Genomic DNA, 19,162 nt, shown 5'->3' on the forward strand with positions numbered 1-19,162 from the left:
CTCTGCCCTCATGAGACCTCTTCTGGAGTACTGTGTCCAAGCCTGGGGGCCCCAGCAAGAGAACAACGTGGAGCTGTTAGAGTGCATCCAGAAGAGGACATGAAGATGATCAGAGGGCTGAAGGAGTTGTTCAGCCTGAAGAAGAGAAAGTTCTGAGGAGGCCTCACTGTGGCCTTCCAGAACTTAAAGGGAGTTATGAACAGGAGGAAGACCAACTTTATATGGATTGAAAATGATGGGCAAGGGGGAATGGCTTTAAACTAAATGGGAGAAGATTTTGGTCAGATGTTAGGAAGAAATTTCTTACTCAGAGGATGGTGAGGCCATGGCGCAGCTGCCCAGAGAAGCTGTGGATGCCCTATCCCTGGAGATGCTCAAGGCCAGGCTTGATGGTGCCCTGTACAGCCTGATCTAATGGTTGGCAATCTTGATCTTGGCAGTGGAGTTGGTGCTCAATGGTCTTTATAGTCCCTTCCAATCCAAGCTGTTTCATGTTCTATGATTCTGTGATACTCAAGATGTATTAAGGAGGTCCTAACATTTGCATTATGCAGCTTGTGGCTGCTGACCTGAGAAAGGCTCCCAGTGCTAACAGAACACTCAAGAGTTTCAGAACTGTGTGCAAAATGACCAAGAGATAGGTGAATGTCAAAGTACTTTATTAAGCACTTTTGGAAAGTCTAGTCCTGTCTACTATGCACTGAGAATGATGATGTGCTGCATTTATTAAAAAACAACCAAATGTGCCAACCACCTCAACTTTAAAGGACAAGAACAAAAAAATGTCCTCCCTCTAATGCCTGTGGCTTATGAACAGTGATCATACGTAAAGCTTACAGAATAGCACTGCAGAAATTTGTCATCTCTTTGCCTGTGAAGATTGAACTAAAAAGAATTTAATTGGTATAATGGTTTTCATATAAAAAGCAGTGATTAAAATGTCTTCATAATATGCTATATATTCACTATTCCTAACTGAGCCACTGTACCTTCAATCTTTAGCAAGTTAATTGTGGCTGAAAATAAATTAAACCCTTAGCACATTTGGGAGACAAATTCATAGCGGTTGACTTAACCTGTAATAAGAGTCATAAATAGGCATTCCATCTGCTTTGGCATCGGCAGTGAAAGCCTTTATGACTAAACCTAATGTTAATAACCATGACTCGTTAATTATCACTTGTTGTTAATGTAAAAAGTGATGACTATTTCAAATTTCCAGACAAAGGTCCCATCACTCAATGTTAACCTCAGTATTTAATTTACACCTTTCGTCAAAGCATTTAGATCTTCAACCTAAAACTGTAATTTGTAATTTAGACACTGCGCTTCTTTGAACACACACTTTTTATATCATATAGTGAAAAAGCACTGATTTAATTAGAGTGTCTCAATCTGTACAGGAACCCAGGAAGCAGCAGCAATTTGATACAACGTGAAGGATGCTACATCTGAGTGAACACTTCAGTGTGAACTGTTTGGGAGAATACTACACCTCAGACTGCAGAGGGTCTCTTTAGGGTCTCCTGTGCTCACAGGGCATCTGCCATTGGTTATTCTCAAATACTTAATAGAACTTATTTTGAAATGGTTTTGTATCAGTTGAAGATCTGATGGATCCAAAGGTTATTTAAATAGAACTTAGAGAATCCAGTGATTCAATTTTTAAATGATTCCAATTTGTCTTTTAAATGGTTGTCAGTTGAAATTTTAATTTTAAAATCATATTAGTTCTTTTATTTATGGTTTGCTGTTATGCAGTTGAGCAGTTCTCTTTCATGGTTGAATGAAAGTGAACACAGCAAGATAAAATCTGTTTTTAATTTGTTTCTTCATGTGCAACTTTAATAATTCTTACAGAGGATTCTCTGTTCTTTTTCCACAAAACAAACACAGGATTCAAGATACAGTTTCAAATCATGGATAGGAAAATGAACATTCTCTGAAAGCTGCATTTCAGAGATACAAGGTGACAGAGGAAAGTTAAAACTTAAATGATTGCTCAGGGATTTGACTGTTACTAGGTTGGCAATTTCTGAAGCACTGCTGTCATGCAGCTTCTGGGAGCTAATATGCAGTATCTCTGGACCTCGAAATGTAACTGGAACTGCATTAGGAATTTACTGTTCACATTACCAGAGCCAGTATCTTACTGAGATTCATATGTATTTGTTCAAAAAACAATACTGAATGGTGCAGTTCACACTGACAACTATTACCATTTTACTGTTTGCCGAGCTCTTCTTATGTTAACCATTATAAAAACTGATTTGCACAAATTGTTTTACATTTCTTCCCATAAATCATTTCACTAGGTTCATTTGCACTGACCAATCCAATGAACTATTTCAAAAGATTACACATATGCATAAACAATTTCCAGTATGTCAGCACGGAGGAACTTTCAATTTCAGTCACCTAAATACATAAGGTTAATTCAAGAAAATGGGAATGATGAAGCTATCCAGAAATGAGAAGAACAGGGAACGGAGATTCAAATATCCCTGCTGCATCGTGTACAAGGACTCAATCAGATACCAAGAAGAATGGATAGATTCCATGCGTGGATAGAAAATTCTCTCTAGAGCTGTAAAAACAATCTGTCAAGCAGGCAAAACCATTGCATAGGCAAAAGAATCTCCTCATTTATTCCACTGTAATCTTAATCATTCTAAAAAAAATGTAAGGAAAGTGTATTTGCATCAAATTATAAATGCTTGATGCACAAGACTACAGTAATTCAAAACGGTGCATGTTCCTACTGAAAATTCTTTAGACAGTGTTATCATTAAAAGTTTTTATTCCTGTGGGAGAAATTAGTTTTTTATCACAAAAAGATTGAAATTATGCCTAACGAGATAGGGAAGAGATTGGGGAATTTCCTCGAGTGATGATTAACAATTTCATGTAAAAAAAACCACAACCAACCAATCCTATACCAAAAAAACAACTAAACCCAAACAACAGATGGTAGAGAATTATTTTTCTGATACCAGGCACTTGAGTGAAGAACAAAATAATTTTGCCTTTTTTTTTTTAACCTCGAAAAGCTGGAATTTGAGGCTTTTGGTAGCTATTTGGTTTTGAAACAATATATTTTTTAAAAAGGTTACAGCTATTGTACATTCAAATCAGGAGGTGGCATTTTTCCATCAAATTCCCAGCTAAGATGTACCCATGCAATTTTTTTTTTTTTTTGAATACTCTTGCCAAAAGGATATAGAATATCATCTTGTAAATCTAACATTTTAATTAACTTTAATGAGTGAAAGTAATTGGCTCACTAAAGGAAAAAGAGGTAGATGTGCACTATAGAAAAGAAAACCTGTCAACTTACAACAATTATTTCAAAATCAGCTAAACTTAGCCACGGAAATACTTATAGCCATATAGCAATGTAGTTCATCATTTTTCATGAACTTTCAAATCATTAAGAAGTTCATAATGATTTTTCACAGGCTTTAAAACAAGGTGAGAGTCTTTGAAAGAGGCCTATAAAGTCCTACCTACAATACATACAGCTTGTGATTCATTTTGCTGAAATAAGAACTATGTTACTGGTGTTCTCATAAAGCCCAAGAAAATTTTCTCAAGGATTAACAAAAAAAGAGCTTCATATTTTATTTTGTAGTACACAAGAAATACAGAAAAGATTAAATTCAACTTCAAGAAGATATTACTGCTAACGGGATTTTTGTTTTATTTTGAAAGACCTATGTTACAGAATTGTTCATTCCCAGAAAAAAAATGCAAAATGAACATGATGTTATTTGACAAAAACAAGCTTGTAACATGTGTAGGATTACTAAAACTGCACTACACAATCTGGGTCTTAAAATGTGTAGTGTTCTTTGGAAAATAGAAGAGATTTGAAAGACTATTTAGGCTCAAAGATGAAACTCTTTGGAAGATGAATATGAATGTTCATGTTGTGTAACATGAAAGACAGGAAAAGGCTCTCAATATGAAAATGGCTAGCTAGAAATCCTGTGATGGAGAATATAATTATCCAACTATACATAAATCAGGAAATGTGTGCAGTTCTTCCACTTATTTTCCACTTCCACTCCACAGTTCTTAACCTCTTATTTGAAAAGCGGAAGAAATCCTTCTGCAAATTCAATGCTTTTCAGTGTTTTATCATGCCAAAGACTGGCTGACTTATAAGGATGCTTGCCTGGAATGAAGGAAGCCTGAACTCAATTTCTTAAGCTTCATCTGCTGAGGGATGGGATATATTCTGTCTTGTGTTGATATAAAGCAGTGAGGAATTGGGAAGCAAAGTCAGTGAGCCAGACCCTCACGCCACAGCCTAATGGTTACAGTAGTCAAGAGCTGACAAAGGCACCCTGGGATCTGGTTCCTGTTTCCTGGTTCTTTGTCACGGTTACACATTTTAGGTTAAGCAAGACTGTACAGATGAAAGAAAAAGAAGGAACAGGCTCTGGAAGTCTTCCAGGAGCAAGGCTCTGCTCCTTGCTGCTTGTTTATGTACACAAGCAATGATGGGATCAGGCCTCTGCAATCATAAAAGAGTTTCTATGGCAGGGTGATGTGCAACTTAACACTCACCTCTTTCAGTGCACTATGTCTCTTCCTTGGCAACTCTCACTCTCAGGAAGGTAAGGGCTGTGTGGATTTTGGAAGTCTGTGAGAGCCTAAGAAGACTTGTCCCTAGAAAGACTCCATGGCTTCATCTGCATCCAATGAAGAAAAGCTGAAGACTTGAACACTGCCTCATTGCTAACAGGATTCCTGGTAGGCTCATAGCTTAGACCAACCTGCGTTACTGCATACAACACCTGACACTCTGGGATTAGACCCAGAAACTGTCCCTGGCAGGGGATCTGAATGCACTCGCCTTGTTTCTCCCCTGTGAGGGAAGAGCCTTTGGCTGTACGGAAGCAATCTGTGCCATGCCTCAAGACAGTAGAAGAGTCCCCGGACCACCTTATTTCACAGAATAGGCTCAGTCTTTTGCCCTCAGTGGTTGCATCTTCTGGACTCTTGTCTACCACCTATATTTAGCCTGACTTTTTTTCTTATTTTCTTATCAAGTCACAGAAAACATTCCCGTGAGGGAACCTGAGCATGCAGGCATGCACAAAACTCATCTGCTTCATCACCTGTTGAATGGTTTCAAAGGCTGGGGGGCAAAAACTCTCATTCTATGACAGGCAGGATCACAAAGCAGAGCAATTTTTAGTCACTAAGCATGAGATCTACTCAGGAAGTGATCTTAAAATTATTGACAGAAAACCTAATTTCTATCTCATATTCCATGTCAGCTACAGCCCATTCCTACAGTCCTTTATGAATTGCTTATTTATACAGTCCTGTTGATGATCATAGATTTTTGTCTTAAATTGATAACAACTTTATTTATTTATTTAATATATTTTTTAAAAATAGTTACATGATTGGGAAAATAGGAAACAAACCCATTCCATGCTATTTATTTTATTTCTTCCTCCTGTTCTTCCCAGTGTTCTGTTAATTCACTTGGCTTCCAGCATTAGTAAACAAAAGTAGTTTTTACTAAATTCTCTCAGTATGGATATAAGGTATTTCTCATGTTTCAGCGCTGCAACCAAAATTCATTGTAGATGTGCATTTTGGAAAAAAAACAGCCTACTGCTTTACGCTACTGCAGCTCTGGGAGCAAAACAAAGACACAGTGAGAGATAAGATCCAGTCTCTCTCCTATAAAGCAGCTCAATAATGTCAATCACATTTTTCAAATCAGTGTTCTTTGGCACTGGAAAACAAACAAACAAACAAACAAAAAACCAACGAAGCAACAACTTACCTCCAGTATATGAGAATACCCACAAGAATCACTAGACAGATAAAAGTCAGGGCGGATACGACCACAAGTGGTATAACTGTCTTCTTCTCTGATTCCAGACTCTCAGCTAGACCGATACGAGACTCATGGCTACTATTACTTGCCTCTGCAGTCAGAGAAAATTGAAACAGTCCATGTTTAAATACTGACAAACACACAGCACGAGTGAAGGTGTCTTATAACGAGCCTACTTAATACCACTTACCTCTCTTTTTCACTATGCACTGCAGAAAATGTATACATTTGCAAACCAGCTTACAGAAAATAAGCAGACAGAGGGTAAAGCAAAGTATTCAAGCTTTTGTGATTCAGCCTTCCAGCAGTGGAGACTTCTTTGTAAGAACAGCAGATTGTTGTTAAAATATAGGAGAAGAAAGGTTTTTATTTTCATCTGTTTATTAGCTGAAAGTCAAATGATTTAAGGGATCTGAATTTATAATACTGGAATGTGTAAAGCACACTGATGCTAAACTGTCACTCACGTCATGAATATCACTTCTCCTTGACTAATAATTGTGATTTTTTTTTTTTTTTTTACAACAGAAAATCTCAGTATGGTTACTTATTGCATCTTCTGTAGTTTAATATGCTGTCCATTTGGTAACTTGCCTTGTAGAAAATCTAGTTTCCTTTAAATTCAATTGCAGCACTCCCTTCTCCAACTATAATGGAGCCAGAATTAAATTCCCTACCTCCGTCTTTACTCAGAATCAAATTGTAATTTAGGTATTATCTAGATTTCACATAACTGTCAGCCTTGTAATACTGGGTGATTAAAATATTTGGGCACAGGAATCTGTATGAAGATTAAACTGATATATTTTATAAGCTCATTAAAAGAAGCATACATAATGGTGGAAGAGACCAATCCTGCAGACTTTACTTTCATCCCTCTGAAAGAAAACGCTTGAAAACATAGACTTCAACAGAAAACAACTGCTTCTTTTAAATCTATGCAGCTGACTGTGATCTGTGACCATTATACGTGAGTCAAAATACAGAAATAACCACTTCCACACTTTTTAGAATTAATCCCTAGATTTTCTAAGATAACTACATGTCTTCTGCTTTTGTGAATTATCTTTAATGCTCTGTATGGGACAGGATATTGCTGTCTAAAATCAGCTGTACTTCAGTGGGGTTTCAAGACCAACTCCACATGACAGTTTTCAGACAAAAGGGAACAGGGAATATTGCTGGATCTGAAAAAATATTGACAAAAAAGCATAGGACCTAAATACAGTATAAAAAAAACAGACAAGATCATGTAGCATAGGCTTCCAGGCATTTATCTGCTTTCATTTTCTTTAGTTTTTGGGCTTTCTGGAAAAAGATGTCTAGGTCCTGATCTTGCAGATATCTTCTTGGTTTTAGTTCAGAGTGCTCAAACACCCAAATCACTCACTGCTTTTTCAATCCTGTATCTCCGTGTGCAAGGTGATTGCAGGAAAAAGAAAGGCTTCTGAAAATTTGTCCCCAAGCTTCTTGCAAGTAGACTAAAATCAATACTGATTCAAGAGGAAACTATATATCTGTATGAGAGATCAGAATACGATCCCTTTGAAGCATACACATTTGGAGTAACTCACAGGGTAAGATCCAGACTCATCTTTGTGATAACAGGGCTCCTTCACACTGCGTGACCAAGTCCTGTTCTCCTATGAAGAAGAGCAGTAGATCCCTGTAATGGAGCTTCTTGCCTGCTTGGCCATCGCTCCAATGATGGCAGCTGAACAGGGAGTCTCACCTACAGCAGATTTCCTACTCCCTAACAATTGGCATGCTTAGATCATTGCCATTATTATTTATATTTGTTTCTTTTATGATTTTTCAACCGAGGATGAAAGGTTTAGGTAGCCATAGAGGTCTTAAGGAGAAAGTCCTCATTCAGAATATGCATTGACAACTGTAATAACGAGTGGGTAAAGTTTAAATGACATTTTTTTTCTGGAATAGTCAAAGTAAGAAGACATTTCATTAATTTTTGATAAATTCACAGTAATACAAAACTTCTTAGTTGTTTTTTTTTTTTTTTTTTTTTTTTTTGTATTTGAGTTAAGCAAGGATAGTTTTGATTTACAGAAGACCACGCTAGACATGCTCGCATTTTAATTTCCAGTTTTTAAATCACAGTATTTGGTGTAATTTATTGGAAAAAATAATATACATGAAGTGATCCTATATAATGTATTTCAATAATATTTAGAAGATAAAATTTATCTGTTGTAGTGCTACTCTAGACACGTATAATCTTTTTTTGAAGTACTTTTATGAAGTAACAGTTGAAGCTCATTGTTAACTAAATGACACTTATGCAAACTATTAATCTTTAAAGGCAACATTCATTTACATAATTCATATGAGTTTTGACATATTCCTTTTCTTTTTTTCTGATTTTTGAAGAAATACGTTTTGCAGTTTAAACCATGAGGTAACCACTAACCAACTGAACTAACTCACTTTTTGTTTCAGTTTTAGAGTGCCTAATTTGTTAGGACTAATTACAATTTTGGCATGTCTTCTATTTTATTTAATACATTTTCTATTTTTTGTTTTGTTTTGTTTTCCATTTTTCACATTCTATCAGCTCCTATGACATAGTGTTGATTTGGCACCTTTTCATATTAGCACTCTGTGGCTCGCGAGCAATACAACTTCATTTCATTTCGCTCTGTACTCGTAGGACACAGCCTAAAATTTCACATGCTGTCTAGATCTATTCAAAACAGATTTAGTTGGATGATACTGCCCTCTACAGATGCTGTGACTGTTTAATTTCAATTTACTTTTTAAAATACAAATTCACCTCGTCAGTTTTTTTCCCAAGCCACAGTTGTTTTTTCTGATTTTACTTTTCGGTTTCCAATATGCTAACATGAAGAAATTCAAATTTCTTGTCTGAACAGTTTAAGTTTCCACAACACATTTTTAAATATAAAGGCAATATAAATATTTATCTGGTTCTTATCTATGCAAGGTGCAGTTTCGCCTTCTGACCTCATCTTTGGAATCACAAAATCTCTCACTGACTTTAAGAGGAACAGTTAGGAAAATATATATATATATATATATATGAACAAGTGCAGGAGAACCCAGCTCTGATATACTGCAAATAAGCAAAACTAGCATAAAAAACCTCTGCATCTTACTGAAATTTGAAGACAGCATAAACAATAAGAATGAAGATGAATGTTTATGCAAATTAAGATGAATCAGAATCAAGCTGAAGCATCTTCTTCCTTGCTCAATACACCTTAGAAAATACAAAATAAAACATAAGGAGGAAATGTGCTGCCATAATTATAAAACAGAATCTCAGAGGTATGTTTGCACTGGTATAGTTTCCTCTGGTAACGCCTCTGTACAAAGAACTTACATCTCTCTTATACCTTTAAAACTCAAATCAAACCATTAACATTGAAACAAATTCTGGTCTTAGACTGCGTACCACGCAACTTCAGCTGATGGTACACATCTATCCAAAAGCAGAGCACAAATCTTCCTACTGAAGATTTTCAGGTGCAGTTTGAAGTAGACAGAAGTGGCATTCACAAGGCAGCCTGCTCAGTATGTACCCCTGCTCCCCAAGGCCTCCTTAATCACCGCCACTGGCCCTCTTCTCCTTTTGTTATATACATATAAACCTCATTGTCTACAGCACAAAAGAACCCCTCACAGCTTTCCATGGTATGCATTAGACTCATCCATAACTAACCTGCCTCAGAGGTGTTGAATACTGATGAGTGATCGCTAGATACAGATGAGGCTGATGACTGTGATGATCCAGGAGTTAATTCTGAGTTACCTGCTTCAACTGCCACTTCAGTGTCTCTCTCATTAAGGTCAGGAAAACTGAAATCTGTTGATGTTTCATTATCATTAAGGCTATCTGAGGTACCTTGGCCAGAACCACTTTCTTCATCACTTGTAAAAACAGCCCAAGACTTAGACTCTGATGTGTTTTGCAATGGGACACTAGCAGTTTGAATATGGTTCTCCAAAAATGTCGGGTCGCTGTGCTTCTCAGGTATCACACTTGCTGTCAGAGATGGTACAGATGTATAATTATGTCTGTCCGTGGCATAGTTTATCTGCCTGTCTGATGCAGCAGTCGAAATTCTCTCTTCTTCTTCAGGTTTCCCAGAATGTGAGCTTATAATTAGGTTGTTATTGTTTACCTCTGCATTTTGCTCCTCTACTACCATATCCTCATCTTCTCTATGGGAAGAGCATGAGATACAGTTACTTATGGGGAAGCCATCGTCATACTCATCGTAGTCATCCTCAACTACAGAAGGCCACAAATCGGTACTGGTCATGACACTAGGAGACAACCCAGAAGATTCTCTAGAAGGAACCAGTAACCTACTCAAAGTTACAGGGCTCTTACTTTTGGGAGGAACAGCTGTGACAGAAATATGTGCACTTGGTAAAGGAAAGGTGTGACGAATGGACACATCAGAATCAGAAACCACTGCTGGCATTTGCACAGGATCAAAACCAAATGGAGAACTTGAAGAGACACTGGCAGTCTCACTTCGTTCAAAAACACTTGCAGAGGTATGGCTGTCTGGAGGAGTAGCTACATGAGGTAATGCATCAGCTGTTAGGAAGGGAGTTGTTACTGCATCTGCTGCTTGGGGGGGAAAGGTATTTGCGTTTTCTAAACTGGTCAGCTGGAACGAAACATCACTACTGTACAACGAAGGCATAGCCTGCTGAACATCTTCACTGTTAAACAAGCTGGATGAAACATACTCCTCACTTGCATAAGAAACAGGTAAACCTTGAAGTGACGCTGTGGGCTTACTAAAAGCGTTTGACAACATATCAGCAATGGAAGGTAGAGATGCAGAAGGCAGCATAGTTTCATTTGTAGCAGAACCTGGTGCCATTTGATGCAATATTTGGTCAAATGCAGAACTATCTTTATAAACCCTGGAGCTTTCAGCCAATATTGGATCACTCGGCACAACTGCAGCTGTGTTAAGCAGAGTGCCATCGCCAGAAGACTGGAAGGAGGACTGCAGTAATGCGTCATTATTTAATGCAGCTGAGGCCTCATAAAAGTACGGCTGAGTCGAGGATAACGTTTTACTATAAGCAGGGGCAGAGACAGCTTGTTCTGAGATTGCACTAAGCATAGGTCTAAGCAAAGTGTCATCAGAGGCTGCAGATGCAACATGCAAAGGCTGAACGGAAAGGCGATTTTCTGTAAGTTTACTAATATCATAATCAAATACCTTAGTAGTGGGAAAAGCAAGAGAGACTGGAAGGATTCCCTTTGTGCTAGAAACAGGAAGTAGGCTTTCTTGCAGAGACGTGGTCTGCTTAATTACATCATTATTAGAAACAGATGTAGAACGTTCAGGTATCACTTTACTTTCAGCACTGGAAGCCATTTCTCTTAAAGAAGAAGAAATTTGCAGTTCTTTCTCATCTCCATATACAACACCACCTTTTTGAAGCACCTTATTAACATCACTAAAACCAGATGATTCATATGTAATTTCATCTACAGAATCAGAGGAAGAAGCATTATTTACGGTCAAAGTGTCTGTGTCAGGCAAAAGGGACTCACTACCAGAGTATGCTTCAGACCAATCCATATCACTAGATAGAGAGCGTGTAGGCTGCAGCCAAGTATCAGCTTGTGATGTTACAGAGGAAGGTTTATGCACCAGTACATTGTTATAGCTGCTAAATAAAGGATCCTGATGAAATACGTCAACAGAACCATGCACAAATTCTGCAGAGTCATAAGAAACAGTAAAGCTTTGGAGGGAGCCCGCATTACTAGACAAAGCATAAGGATGTTCAGACATTGTAGATAGTACATGCACATTTAAATCACTGCTGGATGGTTCGACTTCAGAAAATATGTGAGTTCTATTATGACCAAATATCAGTGTCTCTGAAGCAGCGCGAGTGGTCTGATGTGACACCACATCAGCATATTGAGCAAGGCTTGGCTGTATTAATGTATCACCCTCTGCCAACGTCAAAGAAGCATGCAGGGACACCTTATAACTTGCAACAGCTGGAGTAGCACTTTGTGGAAACATTTGAGAAACTGTGTACAGACGGTGAAACATTTTACTACTGGAGGAAGCAGAGGAAAATGTAAGCAAAGGTACATCATCATAGGAAGACAGGGTGGGTTCAAATGACACATCAACACTGGGAAATACAGGTGTAGCATGCAAGGTCACATCACTATCTGATGTAGCAGGGGTAGTGTCGAGCATCTGAGAGTCAAACAATAAAGGGGTGACTAGAGGAAACACTTCACTACTGTAGGAAGGTTGAAGAGGTATCTCACCATTATAGATTGGTTGAGTTGTCTGAGAGAGTACCTCACTGGCAGCAGAAGCAGAACCATATTCTCCAGAGCTTGAAGAGAGAGAGTGAGGTGATAATTCAGCAGAGGAGAAAGCAAAGGTAGAATAATGTGGCAATTCTAAATCCGCATCTGACGTGTCCTGTGAAACCACTGGGCTGCCGGAATAGGGCACTGTAGCTGGCTTTGATCCCTCTACGTAAGCCTCAGAGTAACTGGTCTGAGACAAATGACTGCTATCCGATGTACCAACAGACTGAGTTGTCAGCTCCGTAGCCTTACGAAACCACACATTCCCATCAGTGGAAGACATATGCTTTGGAGGCTCATCAGAGCTTGGGGGTGATGCACCTTCTGAAACATATTTAACAGAGCCTTGGTAAAGGACATCATGCATGCTTATATCTGGGCTTCCTGAAGGAAGGATGTCTTCTTGGGAGGTCTCCTCTGTAACTGGATGTGCTGAAGAAGTGGTGAGAACTGAACTCCAAAAGTCATCAGATTCCTGATCAGGTTTAAAAGGAGACAATGAGAAATCTTCACCACTATGGCCTGTAGTGGTTATCCTGGTTGGTTCAGTGCCTGAAGAAAGGTATATGTATTCTTCTTCTATGCCTTTGGTGGAGTCAATGAATTGAGGAGGAGTTTCAGTAATCGTTTGGGATTCCAAAAAAGTATCTTCTTCAGAAGTTTCACTGACAGATGGAGAAGTAGGATAATAAACTGCTTTGAAAGCATCATCCTTACCAGGCAATTCTTCTCTTGTTAAGTATCTATTTATTTTAGCTTCATTAGATTTTGTCCCCGTGTTATCTTGACTGTAGCTTGATGTAGTCACTCGGAAATCTTTCCTCTTTATTTGTTTTATTGCACTGTCAGTGCTAGGAATCACTGCAGTTTCTTCATCCATCTCTGTTTCTTTTTCATCAGCTTCATCCTTTGAAAAAATATCACAGCCGAAGACAATTAACAGTGTTTGTAGACACCACACACAAAAAAAATCCAAAACGGCAATAACATATTTATCTGGCTTCATAAAAACAAAAGGGACAAAACAACGGACACCTTTGAGAATTCTGTTGACAAAATTTTTAGTTACGAGAACAAGTATCCTCTTCACTTGCAAATACTGCCTATTTGCAAGACAAACAAACGAACAAAAAATCTGTGCTCAATAGCGTCTTAAATGTATGAGAGAGAAAAACCACTCGCAGTATTTATTATTCATAAAGGTCTACATCTTTCTAATAAAATGCAATTTGCACTACATGTCAAAGAAAAATAACTTTATGACCAGAATATTTTAGAGAGTTGCACTAGTATTCTGATATTGATTAAACTGCTAGTAATAGAATATAGTAACAGAATATGGCCTGTGTTTAAATTTGATGAATCAACATTTTTTCCTAGATGATACGATTTCAGGGTGTAAAAGATCATCGTACAACAGCATCAAAAGTGTTGTGAGTGATACCACCAAGTCCCTGTTACTGACCTTCCTTTGCTGAACACAAATGATAACTTGTAAAAAGTCTAAATTAGGGTTTTGACTTTTAAGGCCAGATCTAATAAATAGATAAATAGATAGATAAGTTGATAAATAAAATAAATATGTGTATGTCTAAACACAATGTCCCTATCCCCAAATTTCCTTGAGCCAAATCCAGAAAACTAGTGTGGAATCATGGAAATTGCTCATGAGATTGGTATTTTGACCAAGTACATAGATGCCACCAGCTTTGTGCCATGCCCAACTCTGCCAACTGCAGCATAGCTCTGCACAAGGGGCATGACTGCAAACTAGATTGAGGAGTACCTCAGCTGCTGAAGAGACTTGATTTTATAGGTACACATATGCCTAATAGATACCAGCAGGACAAAGCCTCTCTCAAAATGGAAACTGAATCACAGAATGGCTTGAGTTGGAAAGGAACTTGAAGATTATCTAGTCCCAAGCCCTTGTCTGTGGGCAGGGTTGCCACTCACCAGATCAGTCTGCCCAGAGCCCCATTCAACCTGCCCATGAATGCCTCTAGGGATGGGGCATCCACAGCTTCTCTGGTCAACCTGTTCCGGTGCCTCATCACCTTATTTATTCTTTTAACTATAGTAAATGTTTCCTCTTTTAGTTTAAAGGCATATCACTAACAGATCATGCAAAATGGTCCTCTCCAAATACTGTTTAAACTGTTATTCTTTTGAAGATACAGCTTGATGTTGTGCTAGTAGTAGTGGTAATACTAGCTTCTACTGCAGTTTAGGCTGAATTGATGTCCTCTGCACGGACGTGAGTAAGGCACTGTAGAGAGATGAATGCGAAGTCAACCGTCTTGGAGGGAAGGTGCCCAAAAAAAAGTGTGACTGAACAAATTATTAACTAGGATACACATTTAATAATAATCTTTAACTTTTATCCAATCCTACCAGAGTGAAGGCCTTAATCACCAGACTACAGCTGTGCTTCACACAGAAGTCCCTTTCTTTCAGGAACATCTACTGCACTCACCATACAGGGGACCTCAGACATGACTTTCATATATGGACTTCATTTCAGGGGGTACATAGCTAAAATGTAGGGACAAATGCACCTAGACTCTCTTTCCTCAAACCAAGGTAGGACTGAACAGCCCCTTGTTTGGGAAAACCTGTCTTCTGAAGGGCAATGCCTGCACTTTTAAACTATCTTGGTTATTCACTAAGTTGACATGCACTAGCACTCAGCTACTGTCTTACCAGAGGCAATATAATAACCTGAATATTTAATTTACATCAAAATAGAAAAATAACTATATTATTGGCTAGTCAGCTTTCACAAACAGAAGGGAGGGTAAACAGAAAGTTAAGAACAAGCTATTTCTCCATTGAACTAACAAGGACATGCCACACAGTGAAAATACTGTGGTCAGAGACTGAAACAGTAATTTTTTTCTGAGGCATTACTTGATGTCAGTGTAGATCTTACTGAAGGAAATGTCCATGTTGTAAAATCTGTATTGATCTGAGTTATGTTTCACTGTGATATTTTCATCTCTCTTCTTGCTGGGATGTGAGAAATCAAGTTAACAAATACAGAAATAAAATTTAAATTCTGCAGAAGATATCATAAAAAACATCCCAAATGGTGTGAAATAGGGTTATATTGTAAGTTTTAATCTCTAACTTGAATTGAAATGCCAGGGTAACTGAGCATCCAAAATTTTGGAATTCCATGATTTGAAATGGTAGCTGTTAACCTCAATCAACAGCAGACATGCACAAATCTTATTTTAAAGGACAATTGCCTTCCTCCCATACTTCAGTTTATCACACAATAAGATTTACCTGCTATATGTAAGACCAAGACAGATTTCTCTTTAAATAATTCTAAAAAGCTTAATACTACACGATCACTTTGATTCTCTTAAATTCATAGTTTTGTTATTGAATTCACTCAGACATAAGTGTAATTTGATGTGCTATTTTCAAAAATATTTCTGCATATACTGTAATTTCCCTCAATTCTCCATGCATCTCGAGCTCCAGATAACTGTGTAGGTAGGGAGGTATCTCTAGAGTTATGTAGGGAGAAATAGAGCTGAAAATGAAGGTTGTATGTGCATACATATGTATGTATGTATAAATGCTGACAACACATTCATAGACCTGTAAATTCTTACAGAATATCAATTTTATTTTGTTGAAATCTGTGTATCACTTTGAAATACTCTTTCAAAAATAAATTAATGCTATACCTCATAATCTTCAGTTTCATTCAGTTCAGGAATGAGGTCAGTCTCTATAAAACAAAAATACAAACCGTATCACCAAACATTTTCAATTCACAGAATTATTAATTCTGCAAGGACTCAGTTGATTAATTAATACATTTATTGTGACTCAGTCTAAAGTGTTTTATAGGATTGTGTTTGGAGAAGTGGCCAACTAACTGGAGAGAGCGCTAGCTTTACGGATAGCAGCACTCATCTAGACAGAAGACTTTCTGCTGCAACAGTTTTGACTGGTGCTAATTTGATATTCCATCACATGTTGGATCTGCACTACAGAACCACATCTAAGTTTATGAGAATACTGTCTTATACAAGAAGTTTAATGCAGAGGAAACAGTAAACAGTAAAAGTAAGTCTGGGAATCACGGAGTTTCACTCCGAAACTTTCAAACATACTCTTGTAAAATGATCTGTTCTATAATTTTCATACAGAAAATTCCTCATTTGTGCACCCATGCTTAAAGTTAGGTGCTAGTGCAAGTCATGCCATCACAGTCAGCATGCAGTAGGCTGGCACCCATTTTTGTCAGGGAAGGCCAAAGAGACGCACACATTCTAGCTGCCAGTGCTTAAGGTCTTCTTCAACCTCACTCTCCAATTGCTTCAGTGAACAGACCAGAACCTAGTTCTATCACGTCCCACAAAGCTGAGGATAATAAGAAGATATTGAGTACTCTACTAAAACTTTTAAGGTCTTCCTCGTTTTTTTTTTTAATAAATAAATAGCAACTGTAGCAGAAGCAAGAACTCATGTGAAAATCTTTCTCTCTGAAATTTAGAGGTAGTCTATCATCTTCTTTCTCACTGTCTTTTTGACCAACAGAGTATTGTGGTTGTGATAGCGGTCAGCAAGAGAGGCTTCAAAGCAGGTAGTGAGAAACCTTCAAATCTCTGGTAGGAACTGGCATGGCCTCAAGTGATGATATCTTACACCCTTCCACAGTGCTAACTCATTTCACTGCTCTCTTCAGCCAAAGAAAAGCACATTTCCTTTCTGGATCTTCCTAAGGCTTTGCCCTAAGCAATGCTGTCAAGCCCTGCCTATTTACCATTGCCAGCATGTATTCTGAAGTTAGTTTGCATTGTGAAAATGCCAGTCTCTTATCCTGGTAAGTGATTCTAACAATAAGATCCTATAGAACTGTATGTCTGCATCTTGTCAATGATTCCCAAATGTAGCTGTCTCCATACATTAGTATAAAGAGGTCATTTCCACACTTTTCATTTCCGCGGTCAGGAGGGTTCTTAATTTGTATTCTGTCCACATCTATGTTTCCAAAACTTTGAGACATGTATTATATGCAACATACAATTAGGTAAAATTTATCACACTAACACGCTCAGTTTTTTTCTATAGATTCTAATTTGTAAAAACATTTTGACTGAACCTGCAGAAAAAGTTTCAGAAATTGTTCTTTTTTACGTAAGTTTTATAAATTACCAAGCACTTGGTAATTGGTAATGAAATAATCTTTTATTAATGAGATAGAGAAAAATGATCTTACCTCTGACTCCTGGAAGCCTAGGAGGCTCCGGGACAGGGAGGGGAGAGGAGGGGAGGGGGGGGAGGAAGGGGTGGAGGAGGAGATAATGATATTCCCTGGCTTCTCAATGACAGAAATCAAACATCATAAGACATTAATTTAGACCCGCACCGTATATTACGCACTCAAAAAACTTCTCTGTAAAGAAAAATAATACAGAAAAATGCTATCTATTCATTCTGTAGTCACTTGTCTTGAGTTAATCTTTAATCAGACTTCACGAGAAAAATAAAACTTGTTGATTATGCTATATTATACAATAAGCTACATGCCTCCTCATTCCAGCAGCAAGAAACTCAAGTTTCTCACTCTTGCCTCTAATGGAGAGGTATTTATACACACACACACACACACACACACACACACACATACAGTTACAGATAAATAAACAAAAAGTCAGCCATTTTACCAAGACAGTTTAATTTGGGTTGGTTACAAAAACATATTTGTCAAAAGCCTTAGAGACACACACTTATAGAAGTTCTGTTAACTCCGTTGCTGTGATTTTTATTTGACAGCATTTCATACAAAGTGCTAACAGCCACTTACTTATCAGAAGAACCACCCACCAAAAAACAACCCATTGATGTAGGTTGATAAACAAGCTTGTTTATTTCTTCTGGAACCACATTTTGCTTATTCTAGAGCTTACATTTTAAATAGTTAAACCATTAGTTAGAAAGCTTTGAAGTTATCTTTTCACATAATAATGCATTTTAATGACAGATGAAGAAAGGACAAAACAAAGACAAAAAAGCCAAATTCCCTACACTTAAATTCAACGCAAATCTTTAAAAAATCTTTTAAAGCAATCTGATCTGCAGCTGTAAAAATAACAGGTACCCTCATACATTCTTTTCAGTTCTGTACTATCTTATGCAATAAATGTCACTGGAAGAAAAAAAAAAGTAAAGCCTTTTTCTTTTGCTTGAACCAGTTTTCAGATGTCTACGTTTATATTGTAAAATTAAAAAATAAAAATTAATTAAAAATAAAATTAGAAAAAAGCATCCCCTAAATGAAACATCTGTGATATGCTTAGTGCTTTTTTAGAACAAAAATTACTCACAAAGAGAAGTTACAACAAAATAGCATAGTTAGACCCTCACAAATCATCACTGACATTATGATCTGCACTTGAGAGCCATATCCCAAAACAATTTTTTACAAAAACCAACCAGTGTCTCTACACAGGAAGGTGAAAAGAGAGATATATTCTTATTTTCATGCCCTATTTCAGTAAAAGCATGTAAGTACCACTGATATTAATGACACAACAAACTACTGCAGAACTTTCAGAACCCTAGAGACATTATCTAAAGAGTCAGAGCACATTCAGATAATGAAAATCCAGTTCTAATACTGAATGAAAAACTGGTAAATGAAAGCTGGGCTTTCATCAAAGTCAACTAACACACTACCTACCGATACACTCCATTTTCAGTGGATGTTGGGTAGCTGTGTCAGGGAAAGCACTCACCAACTGTCACTAATTGGAAACTAATTGGAAAAAAATCACATGTGCATGCAGACTGCACCACAAGCTGAAATGCTGCTGCTCTGAACAGTTCAGGTAAAAAAAATCCAAATGCAGAAGTCTCAAATATGATCACCTGTGTGGTGAGATCCTGAGGCTTCCACAAACCAGAATGATTTCGGATAT

At 37.5% G+C, this 19,162-nt stretch overlaps 1 protein-coding gene across 5 annotated transcripts in view; it reads right to left on the bottom strand.

The window, feature by feature from the left end:
* Positions 1-19,162, bottom strand: part of PTPRZ1 (protein tyrosine phosphatase receptor type Z1) — a 134,159-nt gene that overhangs the window by 25,026 nt on the left and 89,971 nt on the right. For 4 of the 5 annotated variants that reach the window (XM_048959038.1, XM_048959022.1, XM_048959031.1 and 1 more), the window contains exons 11-13: positions 15,920-15,963; positions 9,564-13,125; positions 5,810-5,954 (exon numbers count right to left, since the gene is read on the bottom strand). In XM_048959038.1, coding sequence (XP_048814995.1) covers positions 5,810-5,954; positions 9,564-13,125; positions 15,920-15,963 — 3,751 coding nt within the window. The remainder of the gene's footprint in view (positions 1-5,809; positions 5,955-9,563; positions 13,126-15,919; positions 15,964-19,162) is intronic. The other variant, XM_048959045.1, reaches the window with a different exon arrangement.

This window comes from Lagopus muta, chromosome 1 (assembly GCF_023343835.1).
Source record: "Lagopus muta isolate bLagMut1 chromosome 1, bLagMut1 primary, whole genome shotgun sequence".
Taxonomy (NCBI): Eukaryota; Metazoa; Chordata; class Aves; order Galliformes; family Phasianidae; genus Lagopus; species Lagopus muta.